Here is a 20,907-nt window from a genome sequence, read left to right as displayed (position 1 = left end):
TGCCGCCAGGACCCCACAGGTCAGGGTGACAACCACCGATGTGCTCAATGATGGTGGATGATCGTGGCTGTGCAGTCCTCCCGCATACTGTGCCGCCAGGACCCCACAGGTCAGGGTGACAACCACCGATGTGCTCAATGATGGTGGATGATCGTGGCTGTGCAGTCCTCCCGCATACTGTGCCGCCAGGACCCCACAGGTCAGGGTGACAACCGCCGATGTGCTCAATGATGGTGGATGATCGTGGCTGTGCAGTCCTCCTGCATACTGTGCCGCCAGGACCCCACAGGTCAGGGTGACAACCACCGATGTGCCCATCCTTAGTGGATGATCATGGCTGTGTGCAGCACGCCACTGGGTGAGACATCAACCAGGGGACCCTTTAAGATGTTGTAGATGTGGGTTAAAAGTTTGTTGTGACGCCAGTTGCATTTCAGCAACGAGGTACTAGGTCACCCTAAGTAGAAGGTATTGGTGGAACCCAGTGTAGGAATGCCAGAGTGGTGTAAGGGTTGCCTATAGTGTCCTTCAGGTGTGGCTTTTGCACTTGTCACGGTGCTCCTACCTGGATATCCTGGAACCCCAGGCGTAGTTGTCCGCAGCGGTGCAATTAAAATGGATAGGTGATGAAGATTAGGATGAAATAACTTGAGTCCAGACTTATATTAACTTTGAACACAACTTTACTTTCAATAAACGTTTCTCCAACAGTTTCAAGCTTTGTCTTGGTCAACAGCAGGTTTTGGCATAACTTTCTGGCAGGCAAACACATTTAGCTCTTTCAGTTCTGCTATGCTGACTGGATTAAATAGGAACTTTTCCTCTTCTGCTTGAACTTGGCTTTCTGTAGTCTGACTCTGTTTTCATCTGAATCTGTATCTTTAGCTTTATCTTTCCCCAGGGAATCTTCCCTCCTGGCTTTGAAGCTCTTTACTTCTCTTCTTTGGCCTAGCAGAGCAGAGGGTGCTCTGTTGGCTTGCACACAGCCTTCCCCTTACAGGGGGTAAGTTAGACTGACCCTAACTAACTAGCACCTCCCTCTTTAGAGAGGGCTGAGAATGGACAGAAGGTTGCACTCCAGGGACACGAGCTCTGCCAAGATTGCCGCCAGCTGCTGGGGAACCAGGCACATTACACTTAAACAGTAAATTACAAGGACATACAGTACATATAAACAGTATGCAGGGTATGGGAATAAATAGGATGCACCATTAAAGATACTGATGGGGCAAAAAGAGTGGTAATGCCCCATAGCGGGGCGTTACATGTGCAGTCCTCCTGCATACTGTGCCGCCAGGACCCCACAGGTCAGGGTGACAACCACCGATGTGCCCATCCTTAGTGCATGGTCATGACTGTGCAGTCTATCTGCATACTGTGCCGCCAGGACCCCATAGGTCAGGGTGACAACCACTGATGTGCTCAGCCATAGAGGATGGTCGTGGCTGTGCAGTCCTCCTGTATACTGTGCCGCCAGGACCCCACAGGTCAGGGTGACAACCACTGATGTGCCCATCCTTAATGCATGGTCATGGCTGTGCAGTCTATCTGCATACTGTGCCGCCAGGACCCCACAGGTCAGGGTGACAACCACCGATGTGCTCAGCCATAGAGGATGGTCGTGGCTGTGCAGTCCTCCTGCATACTGTGCCGTCAGGACCCCACAGGTCAGGGTGACAACCACCGATGTGCCCATCCTTAGTGCATGGTCATGGCTGTGCAGTCTATCTGCATACTGTGCCGCCAGGACCCCACAGGTCAGGGTGACAACCACCGATGTGCTCAGCCATAGAGGATGGTCGTGGCGGTGCAGTCCTCCTGCCTACTGTGCCGCCAGGACCCCACAGGTCAGGGTGACAACCACCGCTGTGCCCATCCTTAGTGCATGGTCATGGCTGTGCAGTCTATCTGCATACTGTGCCGCCAGGACCCCACAGGTCAGGGTGACAACCACCGATGTGCTCAGCCATAGAGGATGGTCGTGGCGGTGCAGTCCTCCTGTATACTGTGCTGCCAGGACCCCATAGGTCAGGGTGACAACCACCGCTGTGCTCAGCCATAGAGGATGATCGTGGCTGTGCAGTCCTCCTGCCTACTGTGCCGCCAGGACCCCACAGGTCAGGGTGACAACCACCGATGTGCTCAGCCATAGAGGATGGTCGTGGCGGTGCAGTCCTCCTGTATACTGTGCTGCCAGGACCCCACAGGTCAGGGTGACAACCACCGATGTGCTCAGCCATAGAGGATGGTCGTGGCGGTGCAGTCCTCCTGCCTACTGTGCCGCCAGGACCCCACAGGTCAGGGTGACAACCACCGCTGTGCCCATCCTTAGTGCATGGTCATGGCTGTGCAGTCTATCTGCATACTGTGCCGCCAGGACCCCACAGGTCAGGGTGACAACCACCGATGTGCCCATCCTTAGTGCATGGTCATTGCTGTGCAGTCCTCCTGTATACTGTGCCGCCAGGACCCCACAGGTCAGGGTGACAACCACCGATGTGCTCAGCCATAGAGGATGGTCGTGGCTGTGCAGTCCTCCTGCATACTGTGCCGCCAGGACCCCACAGGTCAGGGTGACAACCACCGATGTGCTCAGCCATAGAGGATGGTCGTGGCGGTGCAGTCCTCCTGTATACTGTGCCGCCAGGACCCCACAGGTCAGGGTGACAACCACTGATGTGCCCATCCTTAATGCATGGTCATGGCTGTGCAGTCTATCTGCATACTGTGCCGCCAGGACCCCACAGGTCAGGGTGACAACCACTGATGTGCCCATCCTTAATGCATGGTCATGGCTGTGCAGTCTATCTGCATACTGTGCCGCCAGGACCCCACAGGTCAGGGTGACAACCACCGATGTGCTCAGCCATAGAGGATGGTCGTGGCGGTGCAGTCCTCCTGTATACTGTGCTGCCAGGACCCCATAGGTCAGGGTGACAACCACCGCTGTGCTTAGCCATAGAGGATGGTCGTGGCTGTGCAGTCCTCCTCCCTGTAGATGATATACAAATATAAAAGACAGCAAGTAAAAAGGGAGACATGAGAAGGGTCAGGAAATTGCTGGAGTTCCCCTTTAAACTCTCTGCATTCTAACTAACATCTCGGGGCGCAGTGGTGGGGATATATCTGGAAATAGTGATGTTTTTGGCAGATCTTCCTTGACCTTGTTCTGTCTTGCAGTATTGTGTGGAACAGTTACTCGTCCATCTTCAGGGGTCCATGAAATGAGGATCGGATCCCTGTCCTTCCAAGTCAAGACCGGAGACATTACCAAGGAAAGGGCCGAAGTCATCGTCAACTCCTCCAATAAAAATTTCACTCTTAACGCAGGTGACCCTCCAAAATGCTTCCAAGATATCATGACAAACCTACATATCCCCAAATCTGCTCCGCAAAAGGTAGAGCGGTCTTTCTCCCACCATCAGATGATATCCTGGATTACAGAGATCCCTTCTAACCATCTCTGGGTCCAGACACCTGCTGCCCATAGACATCAGACTTCTGTCAGTGGAGATACCAACTATGCAATGGTGACTGGTGACTGGTGACCATCACAGTAATTGGATATGTTGGATTTTGATCCTGTTGTTTCCCACCATAGAAATGACATGAGCTTTTTGCCAACCCAAATGGGTGCATTCATGGTAGAGTTGGGAAGATGACAGATGGGCAAGCAGAGCCTCTAGGTGTAATGGAAACGCCCCTATTGCTCCTACATTTGCATACATCAGCACATCATGTTTCTCAGCAACGCAGGCACATATGAACATGGAACCAACACAGATGCCGTCATCTGCCAAGTGCACATGGAACAGGTCAGCTGGTGTCATAGGGACAGATCTGCTGACAGACGCCCTTTAATGTCTATGGCGGCTCAGGGTGTAGTATCATTTCGCACAGATTAGTAATTCTGTGTTCAAATCTGCATCTAAATTTGCTTCAAATCCCTAGTTAAAACATGCAGATGTGGTACAGATTTGTCCATGGCGTAAAAACTACAGAACATGTGGATTGGATTTTCGAAAGATCCTTCATCGTAAACCTTGAAGCTGTGGAGACGCCCACCCCCGACTCCCCCATACACAATGTGGGGGGGGGGGGGGGAGAGTAGTCTGCTGACAAACACGGGAGCAGATTATGTTGTGGAAACCACTGTGGACCAGTCATGTTGAATACGCCTGAATCTATTTATTTCCTGACATTTGCTGTCAGAGGATTGGTAAAGGTATCCAGAAGCTTTGAACACCTAAAGCCCTCTGCTGCTGTAAGCTCCACACTGAACACACACAGCCCTCTGCTGCTGTAAGCTCCACACTTGACACACACACAGCCCTCTGCTGCTGTAAGCTCCACACTGAACACACACAGACCTCTGCTGCTGTAAGCTCCACACTGAACACACACACAGCCCTCTGCTGCTGTAAGCTCCACACTGGACACACACAGCCCTCTGCTGCTGTAAGCTCCACACTGGACACACACAGCCCTCTGCTGCTGTAAGCTCCACACTGCACACACACAGCCCTCTGCTGCTATAAGCTCCACACTGGACACACACAGCCCTCTGCTGCTGTAAGCTCCACACTGAACACACACAGCCCTCTGCTGCTGTAAGCTCCACACTGGACACACACAGCCCTCTGCTGCTGTAAGCTCCACACTGGACACACACAGCCCTCTGCTGCTGTAAGCTCCACACTGCACACACACAGCCCTCTGCTGCTATAAGCTCCACACTGGACACACACAGCCCTCTGCTGCTGTAAGCTCCACACTTGACACACACAGCCCTCTGCTGCTGTAAGCTCCACACTGAACACACACAGACCTCTGCTGCTGTAAGCTCCACACTGAACACACACAGCCCTCTGCTGCTGTAAGCTCCACACTGAACACACACAGCCCTCTGCTGCTATAAGCTCCACACTGGACACACAGCCCTCTGCTGCTGTAAGCTCCACACTGAACACACACAGCCCTCTGCTGCTGTAAGCTCCACACTTGACACACACAGCCCTCTGCTGCTGTAAGCTCCACACTGAACACACACACAGCCCTCTGCTGCTGTAAGCTCCACACTGGACACACACAGCCCTCTGCTGCTGTAAGCTCCACACTGGACACACACAGCCCTCTGCTGCTGTAAGCTCCACACTGCACACACACAGCCCTCTGCTGCTATAAGCTCCACACTGGACACACACAGCCCTCTGCTGCTGTAAGCTCCACACTTGACACACACAGCCCTCTGCTGCTGTAAGCTCCACACTGAACACACAGCCCTCTGCTGCTGTAAGCTCCACACTGGACACACACAGCCCTCTGCTGCTGTAAGCTCCACACTGGACACACACAGCCCTCTGCTGCTGTAAGCTCCACACTGCACACACACAGCCCTCTGCTGCTATAAGCTCCACACTGGACACACACAGCCCTCTGCTGCTGTAAGCTCCACACTGCACACACACAGCCCTCTGCTGCTATAAGCTCCACACTGGACACACACAGCCCTCTGCTGCTGTAAGCTCCACACTTGACACACACAGCCCTCTGCTGCTGTAAGCTCCACACTGAACACACACAGACCTCTGCTGCTGTAAGCTCCACACTGAACACACAGCCCTCTGCTGCTGTAAGCTCCACACTGAACACACACAGCCCTCTGCTGCTATAAGCTCCACACTGAACACACACAGCCCTCTGCTGCTATAAGCTCCACACTGAACACATAAAGCCCTCTGCTGCTGTAAGCTCCACACTGGACACACACAGCCCTCTGCTGCTGTAAGCTCCACAATGAACACACAGCCCTGTGCTGCTGTAAGCTCCACACTGGACACACAGCCCTCTGCTGCTGTAAGCTCCACACTGAACACACACACAGCCCTCTGCTGCTGTAAGCTCCACACTGAACACACACAGCCCTCTGCTGCTGTAAGCTCCACACTGGACATACAAAGCCCTCTGCTGCTGTAAGCTCCACACTGGACAAACAGCCCTCTGCTGCTGTAAGCTCCACACTGGACACACAGCCCTCTGCTGCTGTAAGCTCCACACTGGACACACAGCCCTCTGCTGCTGTAAGCTCCACACTGGACACACAGCCCTCTGCTGCTGTAAGCTCCACACTGGACACACAGCCCTCTTCTGCTGTAAGCTCCACACTGAACACACACACACAGCCTTCTGCTGCTGTAAGCTCCACACTGAACATACACAGCCCTCTGCTGCTGTAAGCTCCACACTGGACAAACAGCCCTCTGCTGCTGTAAGCTCCACACTGGACACACAAAGCCATTTACTGCTGTAAGCTCCACACTGGACACACAGCCCTCTGCTGCTGTAAGCTCCACACTGGACACACAGCCCTCTGCTGCTGTAAGCTCCACACTGAACACACACACACAGCCTTCTGCTGCTGTAAGCTCCACACTGAACATACACAGCCCTCTGCTGCTGTAAGCTCCACACTGGACACACAAAGCCATTTACTGCTGTAAGCTCCACACTGGACACACAGCCCTCTGCTGCTGTAAGCTCCACACTGGACACAAAGCCCTTTACTGCTGTAAGCTCCACACTGGACACACAGCCCTCTGCTGCTGTAAGCTCCACACTGGACACACAGCCCTCTGCTGCTGTAAGCTCCACACTGGACACACACAGCCTTCTGCTGCTGTAAGCTGAACACACCCAGCCCTCTGCTGCTGTAAGCTCCACACCGAACACATAAAGGCCTCTATTGCTGTAAGCTCCAAACTGAACACATAAAGCCATTTACTGCTGTAAGCTCCACACTGGACACACACACCCCTCTGCTGCTGTAAGCTCCACACTGGACACACAAAGCCATTTACTGCTGTAAGCTCCACACTGGACACACAGCCCTCTGCTGCTGTAAGCTCCACACTGGACACACAGCCCTCTGCTGCTGTAAGCTCCACACTGGACACACACAGCCTTCTGCTGCTGTAAGCTGAACACACACAGCCCTCTGCTGCTGTAAGCTCCACACCGAACACATAAAGGCCTCTATTGCTGTAAGCTCCAAACTGAACACATAAAGCCCTCTGCTGCTGTAAGCTCCACACTGGACACACAGCCCTCTGCTGCTGTAAGCTCCACACTGAACACACACAGCCCTCTGCTGCTGTAAGCTCCACACTGCACACACACAGCCCTCTGCTGCTATAAGCTCCACACTGGACACACACAGCCCTCTGCTGCTGTAAGCTCCACACTGAACACACACAGCCCTCTGCTGCTATAAGCTCCACACTGGACACACACAGCCCTCTGCTGCTGTAAGCTCCACACTGAACACACACAGCCCTCTGCTGCTGTAAGCTCCACACTGGACACACACAGCCCTCTGCTGCTGTAAGCTCCACACTGGACACACACAGCCCTCTGCTGCTGTAAGCTCCACACTGCACACACACAGCCCTCTGCTGCTGTAAGCTCCACACTGCACACACACAGCCCTCTGCTGCTGTAAGCTCCACACTAGACACACAAAGCCTTTTGTTGCTGTATGCTTTGTTGCTGGAGAAATTACATAATTAGAGCAAATTCTATTAGATGCTTCCTGATTTGGCGATGCATATAATTGTGCAATCTTGTTGTTTTCAGGCGTCTCGAAGGCCATTCTGGAAGCCGCTGGGCCGGTTGTTCAATTAGGTACAATTCTAAGATATTATTTACCTTGTCTTTTAAGAATAACTTTCCTATCCTTCAGATTATCATACAGCACTGTGGCATAGCCACTCTCTGCCCTGCATGGGCTGGGGGTTCCTCATGACACAGTGGCAGAGCCAGGTGATATATTGGCACTGCAGATGGGTTTTCATGTCTTTCAGGGATCAGGCGGTGAGTATTGTGTTATTCCTAGTGCATACTACCATGGTTTTTCACAAGTACTTTGAGAAGCACGTTTTCAGGGGGTGGCAGGAACGGGTCAGAACCCTATATACACACTCTTCTGTAGGCTTTGATGAAGTTACAATATGGAGGAGACCTCACATCTGCTTATCAACTTCATATAGGGCAGGAGCACCACACTCATGACTGTAGAGATGCTCCATGCATCTTCTGTGAATGAGCCTCATGGAGGGATTACTCGTGCACCTTAATCTGCTTTCTGTGTTTTTTAGGTTCTCAGCCCCACAAGGGTTACATCATCACAAGCGCAGGGAACCTTGTTGGGAGCAGCTGGATCTTTCATGTTTGTGGGCCATCACAACCAGCAGACATCAAGAAGATTGTCTTGGACTGTCTGCAGGAGAGCGAGAAGCAGCAGGCGGCTTGTATCGCCTTCCCGGCACTGGGGACAGGTATGGCATGGAGGGCAGATGTGTGCTTGGTTCAGGTGCCCTTGTGCCATTCCGAGGCTGGAGGAGGGATAAGCCTCATATAACGGAGTGTCATGCACATGGCGGTATTACAGCTCTAAAGTTACAAGAACCTCCAGGTTGTATGGAGCCATAGACTCTATGGGGGTACTCTGCCTCCATAGGACTCTGGTATGGGCCTGGGGCCACAGACTCGGGTTACAGCAGAGGTTTTGCTTCTGTCTCTCCAGGGGCTGGTGGACTAGCGGCTGGTGATGTGGCTGATGCCATGCTAGACGGCGTGATAGATTTCTTCAACTCCGGGTCAGTGAAGTCCATTCGGATCGTGAAGGTGGTTTTGTTCCAGCAGCATATGCTGAACAACTTCTATGCGAGCATGAAGAAGAAGGAGGGGACGGCGCTGTCTGGGCCCAAATCATTTCTGAATAAATTAACTGGTAAGAGCGTGGGGGATGTGGAAACCAGGCGACCCCAGTATTCAGGGGCTGCATAGGTCAGGTGATGCAGTAAAGCAAGGTGCTGCAAAGAGGGAACTAGGTTGGTGGTCTGTGGCAGATTAAGTAGACCATAGGCCCTCATCTGTGCAGCCATCCCCGGCCTCCATTATAAATGCAGACCTCCAGAATAAATAAAGACCTCCTAAACCGTTACAGGTCCTAGACCATGCTCCCTGTACAAAGACCACAGAACCGACCCCCCAATACAGTCCCTAGACTAGGCACTCCGAAACTAATGTAGACCCAGACCCCATTAAACTAATTCAGAACCCAAACCAATCACACTTACTGTATGCAACTCTCACTTTCCTACTCAACCTCTTTGCCTACCCCCAGCTTGAGGACCTGCTGAGGTCATGTGACCATGTGCAGGTCCTTCTGGGGGTCCTGCACATTTTATGCTATGGTTTGAGGCAATTGTTTCTCAGCCCTGGGGAGCAGCCGAGCCTCCGGTATTCTAATCCGCACTTGTATGTGGTGTTGGTTCATTGGGAAGGGGGATTATATTGGTGATGTACAGAGGCATATTCTATAAGGGGGGCACTTCATGGTCACACTGCCATTTGCACATATCACAGTGCCTTCTACAGGATATGACTCCAGGCCGAGCACTGGGTGCAGCTCCTGCAGAGTTGTCATAGGGAACAGTCTGGAGACACGAGGTCAATGCTGAGCCTCAGCTGTGACTTAAAGCGCCGGCGTCCAGTCTACTGCGTGTGAGGCTTAATCATCCTTGAAGTTTGCCACTTTCTAGTAGACGTTGTGTTTTATAGCTTCATTTTTCTGCTTGATGTCAGTGAATAAGAACATTAATTGCATCCAGAGGTGGAAAACTTGCCCTGACCACATACTTCCCGAAGCTAAGGGTCTGTTATAATAAATCAGTGAAGATAGTCTTCTGTTAACTGAATGTCAGCTGCACAAGTATCTCTGCTGTGCTGAGAGTTTGTTGCAATGTATTAGTCTGGAGTAAAGGCTGCTTATCTCGCAGAGGATTGTCCAGACTGGATACTGTAACAGACCCTCAGCCCAGGACTCGGTGTGTGCAGGTTTTCAGCCTTCTATTGTAAACAAGCATGTTCCCATTCACTGTCAGCAAGCAGAGTTATATATATATATATATTACAATAAGAGAGTGGACCCAGCCTGTAAGGCTGGAGGGCACTTGCGGCCGGTTCCTTGTGGCTCAGACGGTGACTTCTCCTCTCTTGTCTTCAGCCCTTTTACCTCCGGTTCCGACCTTCCTGATGCCAAAGATACAGAAGAAGCCGGAGCAGAAGATGGCGGGCTTCCAGCTCTTGGAGAACACGGAGCCGGTGGTCTTCAGCCTCTGCTCGGATGATAAGAAGAAAGTGGAGGAGACCAAGCGATGGCTGCAGCAGCAAATAGAGTACAAGGAGACCACGCTGACGGACGACTGCATACCCGAGCTGAAGGAGTGCGACCGTGACAAAATACTGACCCTCCAGAGGAAGTTCCAGGTCTCCGTGGTCTACAGACCGCCCGACCCTTCCATCCGGATCTCCGGCATCAGGCAGGACGTTCTGGAGGTGGCCAACGAGATCCAGAAGATAGTGAGCTCCGTAAAGGAGAGGAAAATCAGAGAGCGGGCGGCCGAGCTCACTGGGAACCTGGTGGAGTGGAGATACCAGCACGGCGCCAAAATGATCGCCTTCAATGCCATGGCGAACCTGGAGCTGGAGGAGGCGAAGAGCGCAAACAAAACCCAAGTCACTGTCCAAAGCCGAAACCAGAAAATCACTGTAGACCTGAAAAACCTGAAGGCCACGGACAAACATGGAAGCCAAATAGCGATTGAACGAGTGATCAAACATGGTAACAAGGGGCGGGGCTGTGACAACCTCTCTGACATGATATGCAGGGTGAAACCTCTCCTGAACTTTCTCCTAGTCATCCAAATGATGGTCTTGTTACAATGTATCAGTACAGGAAATTTGTGCTGCTTATGTGTATAGCTCCCAGAGGATTGTATACACTGATACATTGTAACAAATTCTCAGTTTTGATCATTACTTTATAAACTGTTAAGTCTGCAGTCCGTGCCCGTTGTCCTCCTGCTCTCCCCTGCAGGCGTGGACACTGCCTGGTCGCCGGCATCCACACCATATTGCTGCCTCCATGCTCCTGCCTGATGCTCTTTTAGGATGCATCTTAAAGGGCCCACTGCATGCTCTCAAATCCTTCCTCAGCCAAGGGCTGAAGGTCCCAGGGTATTTACAGTGAGAGGGTGCCTGAGCTTTAGGTTCGATAGTCTGGTGCTATTGCGATCTCCTGCCTGTGTTCCTGTCTGCTCCTGCACGTTCAGTTCATGTGGAGTTGAAATGAACCCAGTCTGTCTCCAGTGTCTGTGCTCCAGTCCAGCACGTCTTTCCTGTGTCTACATTATGCCAGGATCAGCGGAGCGGCTCCTGCCTGGGCCCGCCGGATGCTAAGAGTCCTGCATGTCAGCGCTTAGCTTAGCTAATCCGGGCATAGCACACTGTTACAGGGCACCCATGTTCTATGCCAGGAGTTGGTACCCCGCGGGGGGCCCGGGCAGGAGCAGCAATGTGCGGCCCCATTCATAAAGTGTGTACAGCCCGTACTCCGTACACCGATGAGCTGTCAGTGGTGTACGGAAATGTCAGTTTTAAGCGCACAGGGAATGGTGGCTTTAAAAATACACAATCCATTAGTAAAGTATATTAGAAAAAGCTTTATTAGGACATTAGGGACGTCTTATCAAAATTTTAGGCAAAGGTTTAGTTACTCTTTAAGGATGCGCTGCCTAGATCTCTAACCCAGCCTTCCATCCTCGGTGCCTGTTTAGAATTTACTTGCGGTTTTCCTGCGTTTTCTATATGCAGAGTCCCTCAGCCCAGTGGGTCAGCTGCCAACTACAGCGGGACAATCCCAGGAGGAGGTGGTCTAGTTGCTAACCTGCAGCGAAGTCCAGATCCTTGTAAAGCGCTGAAATAAGGCCCTATGGTTAGCCCTACTCTAAACTGGTTAGTTGGCGCCAGGGGCGGATTGGCCCTAGAACATACAGGGAAATTTCCTGGTGGGCCGATGCCCAGGGGGCTGCCCAAGCCCTTCTCTCTGCCACCGGTTGGGTACATAATGAGAACTTAGTGGTAATTAACACTGTGAGAATGAGGTCAGCGACCGCACATGTCCTCTGAATTCAACTGCTGTGTCCGCACCTCGCCTTCATAAATCAATCCAGGATGACTAGAGGAGGAGGGCAGAAAACAGCAGCTATTGATGGCCACCACAGAGGGACAGCTTTTGGGGCAATATACTGTGTGGCACTGTGTTATATGGTTCTGCTGGGACCGTATTGTGTGCTATGGTATTGCTGCCCCCGCCTGCTTGTGCTGCCCCCGCCTGCTTGTGCTGCCCCCGCCTGCTTGTGCTGCCCTCGCCTGCTTGTGCTGCCCCCGCCTGCTTGTGCTGCCCCCGCCTGCTTGTGCTGCCCCCGCCTGCTTGAGCTGCCCCCGCCTGCTTGAGCTGCCCCCGCCTGCTTGTGCTGCCCCCGCCTGCTTGTGCTGCCCCCGCCTGCTTGTGCTGCCCCCGTCTACTTGTGCTGCCCCTGCCTGCTTGTGCTGCCCCCGCCTGCTTGTGCTGCCCCCGCCTGCTTGTGCTGCCCCCGCCTGCTTGTGCTGCCCTCGCCTGCTTGTGTTGACCCCCTTCTGTCATAGGGCCACTTGTAGTTTTATTTTCCAGGGACAGTTTAAGTTCCCAGTCCGCCCCTGGTTGGCGCACTGGGTCCACACTCACTGATCATATACTGATTCAGTGACATCAAGCAGAGATCCTGGAAATGGTGAGGAATTGGAAAAGCAAAGACTGTTAGAAACATGCAGATTTGACGTTCTTAATGGCCGCCCTGGACTCCCTTGCGGGATCTGTTCATGCGTGGCGGTGTTATCACATGCACGGTGATCAGACATGTTGTCTTACAGGAGACCACTCTGTGAAGTTACCGGACAGCTGGTGTCCCATGAATAATGTCCAGCTGATGGAGGTCGACCTCGCCGCCTCCTCACCCGAATATATTCAGATTATGCAGCTGTTTAGACAAACATGTTCAAACATAATACTGAAGGTGAGGAGGTGCTCGATGCTGCGGACCACCGCTGACCCCTTGACCTCTCGTAATGACCCCCCCCCCCCTCTGTCTGTGATGCCTTTGCCTGATCCAGTAACACATCTATAACGCAGTTATTGAACCCTTGATGTTGCTGCTTTCATCATTACCCCCCCCCCCCCCCCCACCATGTCTCTGCTGCTGTCCTGTCACCCCTTCACGTCATGGCTGCTGCTCCCGTCACCCCCTGGCGCCCCGGCTGCTGCTCCCGTCACCCCCTGGCGCCCCGGCTGCTGCTCCCGTCACCCCCTGGCGCCCCGGCTGCTGCTCCCGTCACCCCCTGGCGCCCCGGCTGCTGCTCCCGTCACCCCCTGGCGCCCCGGCTGCTGCTCCCGTCACCCCCTGGCGCCCCGGGTGCTGCTCCTGGCGCCCCGGCTGCTGCTCCCGTCACCCCCTGGCGCCCCGGGTGCTGCTCCTGGCGCCCCGGCTGCTGCTCCCGTCACCCCCTGGCGCCCCGGGTGCTGCTCCTGGCACCCCGGCTGCTCCCGTCACCCCCTGGCGCCCCGGCTGCTGCTCCCGTCACCCCCTGGCGCCCCGGCTGCTGCTCCCGTCACCCCCTGGTGCCCCGGCTGATGCTCCCGTCACCTCCTGGTGCCCCGGCTGATGCTCCCGTCACCTCCTGGCGCCCCGGCTGCTGCTCCTGGCGCCCCGGCTGCTGCTCCCGTCACCCCCTGGCGCCCCGGGTGCTGCTCCTGGCGCCCCGGCTGCTGCTCCCGTCACCCCCTGGCGCCCCGGGTGCTGCTCCTGGCACCCCGGCTGCTCCCGTCACCCCCTGGCGCCCCGGCTGCTGCTCCCGTCACCCCGGCTGCGGTCTCTTCTGTTGTCTCACTACTTCTTTTTCCGTCCTCAGATCCAGAGGGTGCAGAACAAGGATTTGTGGCAGAATTACCAGATAAGGCTACGGAGCATAAACACCAAGAACAGGACTACGACCAATGAGAAGCGACTCTTCCACGGGACCGACATCAACTCCATACAACATATCAATCACAATGGATTCAACCGGAGCTATGCAGGAAGAAACGGTGAGGAGCAAACGCCCCCGAATACACCGACGGAGCCCCCCCTCCCTCCCATTACCAGAGGTGCTAGATACAGTATCTCACAAAAGTAAGTACACCCCTGACATTTTTGTTAAAATATTTTATCATTTATTCTCATGGGTCAACACAGAAGATCAGACCCTTTGATACAATGTAACGTAGTCAGTGTACGGCTTGTATCACAGTGTAAATTGGGTGTCCCCCCCCCCCCCCCGGTGTCATGTGACTCGTTAGTGTTATGAGGTGTCAGGTGTAAATGGGGAGCAGGTGGGTTATAATTGGTGTTATCGCTCTCACACGCTCTCATACTGGTCACTGGAAGTTCAGCTCCAAGAAATCTGAGGATCTGAAAAAAAGAATTGTTGCTCTACATGAAGATGGCCCAGGCTATAAGAAGATGGCCGACACACTGACACTGAGCTGCAGCGCGGTGGCCAAGACCGTACAGCAGTTTAACAAGACAGGTTTCATCAGAACAGACCTCACCATGGTCAACCAGAGAAGCGGAGTGCATGAGCTCAGCGTCATATCCAGAGGTTGTATGAGTGCTGCCAGCATTGCTGCAGAGGTTACAGGGGTGGGGGTCAGCCTGTCAGTGCTCAGCGTCATATCCAGAGGTTGTATGAGTGCTGCCAGCATTGCTGCAGAGGTTACAGGGGTGGGGGGTCAGCCTGTCAGTGCTCAGCGTCATATCCAGAGGTTGTATGAGTGCTGCCAGCATTGCTGCAGAGGTTACAGGGGTGGGGGGTCCGCCTGTCAGTGCTCAGCGTCATATCCAGAGGTTGTATGAGTGCTGCCAGCATTGCTGCAGAGGTTACAGGGGTGGGGGGTCAGCCTGTCAGTGCTCAGCGTCATATCCAGAGGCTGTATGAGTGCTGCCAGCATTGCTGCAGAGGTTACAGGGGTGGGGGGTCAGCCTGTCAGTGCTCAGCGTCATATCCAGAGGTTGTATGAGTGCTGCCAGCATTGCTGCAGAGGTTACAGGGGTGGGGGGTCCGCCTGTCAGTGCTCAGCGTCATATCCAGAGGTTGTATGAGTGCTGCCAGCATTGCTGCAGAGGTTACAGGGGTGGGGGGTCAGCCTGTCAGTGCTCAGCGTCATATCCAGAGGTTGTATGAGTGCTGCCAGCATTGCTGCAGAGGTTACAGGGGTGGGGGGTCAGCCTGTCAGTGCTCAGCGTCATATCCAGAGGTTGTATGAGTGCTGCCAGCATTGCTGCAGAGGTTAAAGGGGTGGGGGGGTCAGCCTGTCAGTGCTCAGCGTCATATCCAGAGGTTGTATGAGTGCTGCCAGCATTGCTGCAGAGGTTACAGGGGTGGGGGGGTCAGCCTGTCAGTGCTCAGCGTCATATCCAGAGGCTGTATGAGTGCTGCCAGCATTGCTGCAGAGATTACAGGGGTGGGAGGTCAGCCTGTCAGTGCTCAGCGTCCTATCCAGAGGTTGTATGAGTGCTGCCAGCATTGCTGCAGAGGTTACAGGGGTGGGGGGTCAGCCTGTCAGTGCTCAGCGTCATATCCAGAGGTTGTATGAGTGCTGCCAGCATTGCTGCAGAGGTTACAGGGGTGGGGGGTCAGCCTGTCAGTGCTCTGCGTCATATCCAGAGGTTGTATGAGTGCTGCCAGCATTGCTGCAGAGGTTACAGGGGTGGGGGGTCAGCCTGGCAGTGCTCAGCGTCATATCTAGAGGTTGTATGAGTGCGGCCAGCATTGCTGCAGAGGTTACAGTGGTGGGGGGTCAGCCTGTCAGTGCTCAGCGTCATATCCAGAGGTTGTACGAGTGCTGCCAGCATTGCTGCAGAGGTTACAGGGGTGGGGGTCAGCCTGTGAGTGCTCAGCATTATATCCAGAGGTTGTATGAGTGCTGCCAGCATTGCTGCAGAGGTTACAGGGGTGGGGGCGTCAGCCTGTCAGTGCTCAGCATCATATCCAGAGGTTGTATGAGTGCTGCCAGCATTGCTGCAGAGGTTACAGGGGTGGGGGGTCAGCCTGTCAGTGCTCAGCGTCATATCCAGAGGTTGTATGAGTGCTGCCAGCATTGCTGTAGAGGTTACACTGGTGGGGGGTCAGCCTGTCAGTGTTCAGCGTCATATCCAGAGGTTGTATGAGTGCTGCCAGCATTGCTGCAGAGGTTACAGGGGTGGGGGGTCAGCCTGTCAGTGTCATATCCAGAGGTTGTATGAGTGCTGCCAGCATTGCTGCAGAGGTTACAGGGGTGGGGGGTCAGCCTGTCAGTGCTCAGCGTCATATCCAGAGGTTGTACGAGTGCTGCCAGCATTGCTGCAGAGGTTACAGGGGTGGGGGGTCAGCCTGTCAGTGCTCAGCGTCATATCCAGAGGTTGTATGAGTGCTGCCAGCATTGCTGCAGAGGTTACAGGGGTGGGGGGTCAGCCTGTCAGTGCTCAGCGTCCTATCCAGAGGTTGTATGAGTGCTGCCAGCATTGCTGCAGAGGTTACAGGGGTGGGGGTCAGCCTGTCAGTGCTCAGCGTCATATCCAGAGGTTGTATGAGTGCTGCCAGCATTGCTGCAGAGGTTACAGGGGTGGGGGGTCAGCCTGTCAGTGCTCAGCGTCCTATCCAGAGGTTGTATGAGTGCTGCCAGCATTGCTGCAGAGGTTACAGTGGTGGGGGGTCAGCCTGCCAGTGCTCAGCGTCATATCCAGAGGTTGTATGAGTGCTGCCAGCATTGCTGCAGAGGTTACAGGGGTGGAAGGGGGGGGGGGGGGGTCAGCCTGTCAGTGCTCAGCATCATATCCAGAGGTTGTATGAGTGCTGCCAGCATTGCTGCAGAGGTTACAGGGGTGGGGGGGTCAGCCTGTCAGTGCTCAGCGTCATATCCAGAGGTTGTATGAGTGCTGCCAGCATTGCTGCAGAGGTTACAGTGGTGGGGGGTCAGCCTGTCAGTGCTCAGCGTCATATCCAGAGGTTGTATGAGTGCTGCCAGCATTGCTGCAGAGGTTACAGGGGTGGGGGGTCAGCCTGTCAGTGTCATATCCAGAGGTTGTATGAGTGCTGCCAGCATTGCTGCAGAGGTTACAGGGGTGGGGGGTCAGCCTGTCAGTGCTCAGCGTCATATCCAGAGGTTGTACGAGTGCTGCCAGCATTGCTGCAGAGGTTACAGGGGTGGGGGGTCAGCCTGTCAGTGCTCAGCGTCATATCCAGAGGTTGTATGAGTGCTGCCAGCATTGCTGCAGAGGTTACAGGGGTGGGGGGTCAGCCTGTCAGTGCTCAGCGTCCTATCCAGAGGTTGTATGAGTGCTGCCAGCATTGCTGCAGAGGTTACAGGGGTGGGGGTCAGCCTGTCAGTGCTCAGCGTCATATCCAGAGGTTGTATGAGTGCTGCCAGCATTGCTGCAGAGGTTACAGGGGTGGGGGGTCAGCCTGTCAGTGCTCAGCGTCATATCCAGAGGTTGTATGAGTGCTGCCAGCATTGCTGCAGAGGTTACAGGGGTGGGGGGTCCGCCTGTCAGTGCTCAGACCATACGCCGCACACTGCATCACATTGGTCTGCATGGCTGTCGTCCCAGAAGGAAACCTCTTCTAAAGATGATGCACAAGAAAGCCGCAGTTTGCTGAAGACAAGCAGACTTAGGACATGGATTATTGGAACCATGTCCTGTGGTCTGATAAACTTCAGATGGTGTCAGGCGTGTGAGGCAGCAACCAGGTGAGGAGCACAAAGACCAGTGTGTCCTGTCTACAGTCCAGCATGGTGGTGGGGGTGTCAGAGTTTGGGGCTGTATGAGTGCTGCTGGCTGTGGGGGCTACAATTCATTGAGGGAACCATGAATGCCAACATCTACTGTAAGATACTGAAGCAGAGCATGATCTCCTACCATCAGAAACTGGGCCGCAGGACAGTATTCTAACATAATGATGCCAAACACCTCCAAGAAAACCACTGCCTTTCTAAAGAACCTGAGGGTAAAGGTGCTGGACTGACCAAGCATGTCTCCAGACATAGACCCTATGGAGCATCTGTGGGGCCTCCTCAAACAGAAGGTGTCTGTAACATCCACCAGCTCCTTGATGTCGTCATGGAGGAGGAAGAGGATCCCAGTGGAACCTGTGAAGATCTAGTGACCTCCATGTCCAAGAGAGTTAAGGCCGTGCTGGGAAATAATGGGGCCACAAAGAATACGGACACTCTGGGCACAATTTGGCCATTGTCACTTAGGGGTGTCCTCACTTTTGTTGCAAGCGGTTTAGACATTGATGGCGGCGTGTTGAGTTATTTTGAGGGCACACCAAATTTACACAGTTATACAAGCCGTCCACTGACTACTGTACACCATATCACAGGATCAGATCTTCAGTGTTGTCCCATGAAAAGAGATAATAAAATATTTCCAAAAATGTCAGGGCTGTACTCACTCATCTGGGGCATCGGGGGCCAGGCACTTGTTTTCCCCTTCCTTATGCCTTTCAGGTCAGGTGAGCAGGGGCCACACAGATAAATGGAGGTTAGCCCCTCTCCGTGGATCCCATAGCAACCCCTTGGGCAGCCTCTAGGGTATGCACTCTCCTTGGGCAGCCTCTAGGGTAGGCACACCCCTTGGGCAGCCTCTAGGGTATGCACTCTCCTTGGGCAGCCTCTAAGGTATGCACGCCCCTTGGGCATCCTATAGGGCAGTGGTGGCGAACCTATGGCACGGGTGCCAGAGGCGGCACTCAGAGCCCTCTCTGTGGGCACCCACACCCTGGAAAAAGTCTATGGAGTACCAATCTGCCTTAGACTGTTCCTGCCATTCACCAGCGCAGGGCGCACTATGAACAGCACAGGCAGCACACTGTATGCAGGCAGGCTATTATAGCCAAATGATAAAGTACATGGAAGATATACTATATTGGACTGTAGTGTTCAGGGTAAATTACCGTGTTGGCACTTTGCGATAAATAAGTGGGCTTTGAGTTGCAGTTTGGGCACTCGGTCTGTAAAAGGTTCACCATCACTGCTCTAGGGTATGCACACCCTTTGGGCAGACTCTAAGGTATGCACGCCCCTTGGGCATCCTCTAGGGTAGGCACACCCCTTGGGCAGCCTCTAGGGTATGCACTCTCCTTGGGCAGCCTCTAGGGTATGTACTCCCTTTGGGGGAGCCTCTAGGGTATGCACACCCCTTGGGCAGCCTCTAGGGTATGTACTCCCTTTGGGGGAGCCTCTAGGGTATGCACACCCCTTGGGCAGCCTCTAGGGTATGCACGCCCCTTGGGCAGCCTCTGGGGTATGCACTCCCTTTAAGCCAAACACTTCTTTCTCATGGGCAATGTGAATCTCCACACTGCATTATTAGTAGGGGAATGATTAGGTAACGGGGCCAGGGGCCACACAGGCTTAGGGACCAGGTCTGTCTTTCTTATGAAGCCCCCTCTCCCCGGTCTGACCCTCTGCTTAGCTGCTATGATCACCAGCCCAGTGTCCAGCTAGGTCTGGCCCGCTTCTGGACACCCCCTGCGGTCACGTCTGTGACGTGTTTTGCAGCATCCTCCTAATTCTTGCTTTTCCTCCTCTCAGCCGCGATGTACGGGAATGGAACGTACTTTGCTGTAAACGCGATTTACTCTGCCCGCCATTTCTCTCCACCTGATGCCAACGGTCACAAGCATTTGTACCTGGCCCGAGTCCTTACTGGGGTCTTCTGTGCAGGACAGAAGGATATGAAGGCTCCTCCGGCCAAGAACCCAGCCAACCCCACCGACCTGTACGACAGCGTCACCGACAACCCGGCTAGCCCTTCCATGTTCATCATATTCAATGACATCCAGGCGTACCCCGAGTATCACATCACCTTCCAGTAACTGGCGGCCATTATACAAGTGGTTGGCATCATGGAGAGGCCCCATCCTCGCTGCCACATCGATTTCTATGGGGTCTCACGAGTCAAAAGGTCTCTTGTTGCTTTGGCCGTGATCTTCACCACATTTCATTTAAGAACTAGACGCTGCTTCCCGCTGTGAGCTCCACATTTACTCCTGTCCTGCGGCGGCATGGAACTGCTGAGAAGCTGCTGTTGACTGATCTTAATATGGCTTCACAGGCTGCCATTGTAGAACAGCCCCACTGTCCCAGCAGGAGCCGTTTACAGACCACTCCATCTTCTGGAGGCTCTCGCCAGCTGCGCCGGGGGCTCCGTAGCTGGCACTGTTGTGGTGGTATTTGCCATGGCGCACTGTTCACACCAGATGCCCTCTTGTGAGGATTCTGGGTATGGAGATAAACAGAATCCAAAATCTGTCTACACCAGCTTCTAGACGGTCCCATGTTTTTTGCAACTGCTGCTGATCTTGTTGTGAGAAGTGCGGGACAGGATTGTCTATACAGCGGGGCAACTGATGGCATAGAGGGTGCGGTATATAAATGGCCAGACCCTGATCCCACAGGAGGGAGAACTGTCCCCAGAGCTTACCATCTATGCCAGTCCTCTCAGGATGTTACTGTCCCCGGTCCTACATTGACACTGGACAAAGCCGCCTTGTGCCTTACAGAGAAGCCCGGGCCGGTTCTGCGCTGACACACTGTCACGATATGTGCAATACCTCAATAAACTCTGAACAGCATCCCATCTGTGTGTGGTCATTCGGTGAAGAGCATCTCCTAGCAGGGCCCCTAAAAATACACCTCCCATGATGTGCCCTAGTAATGCTGCAGATGGCGCCACTGGGGGTCTCAGGAGCTGCAAGTTATAAGCTAATAACTAGGGATGAGCGGACCGCTGGAAGTCCGGGTTCGAGCGGTTCGGCCAAACTTTGTTTCAAAGTATGATTCGGGTTCCAAACTTGACCCCCGAACAACAAACCGCATTAAAGTCAGAGGACCCGAACTTTGGGGCACTAAAATGTCTGTAAAAAAAAGTCATAGAAAGGGCTGGA

At 53.8% G+C, this 20,907-nt stretch overlaps 1 protein-coding gene across 2 annotated transcripts in view; it reads left to right on the top strand.

The window, feature by feature from the left end:
* The window catches only part of LOC121007719 (protein mono-ADP-ribosyltransferase PARP14-like), a 72,556-nt gene extending 51,956 nt beyond the window's left edge, over positions 1–20,600 (top strand). For both annotated transcript variants that reach the window (XM_040439860.1, XM_040439861.1), the window contains exons 10-17: positions 3,181–3,330; positions 7,633–7,680; positions 8,154–8,333; positions 8,582–8,788; positions 10,067–10,684; positions 12,814–12,956; positions 13,849–14,023; positions 19,553–20,600. In XM_040439860.1, the coding sequence (XP_040295794.1) occupies positions 3,181–3,330; positions 7,633–7,680; positions 8,154–8,333; positions 8,582–8,788; positions 10,067–10,684; positions 12,814–12,956; positions 13,849–14,023; positions 19,553–19,836 (1,805 nt within the window). In that variant the 3' untranslated portion in view covers positions 19,837–20,600. The remainder of the gene's footprint in view (positions 1–3,180; positions 3,331–7,632; positions 7,681–8,153; positions 8,334–8,581; positions 8,789–10,066; positions 10,685–12,813; positions 12,957–13,848; positions 14,024–19,552) is intronic.
* Positions 20,601–20,907: the final 307 nt, after the last annotated feature.

The sequence above is a fragment of the Bufo bufo genome, chromosome 7 (assembly GCF_905171765.1).
Source record: "Bufo bufo chromosome 7, aBufBuf1.1, whole genome shotgun sequence".
Lineage (NCBI taxonomy): Eukaryota > Metazoa > Chordata > Amphibia > Anura > Bufonidae > Bufo > Bufo bufo.
This window is presented reverse-complemented; position numbering and strand designations above follow the sequence as displayed.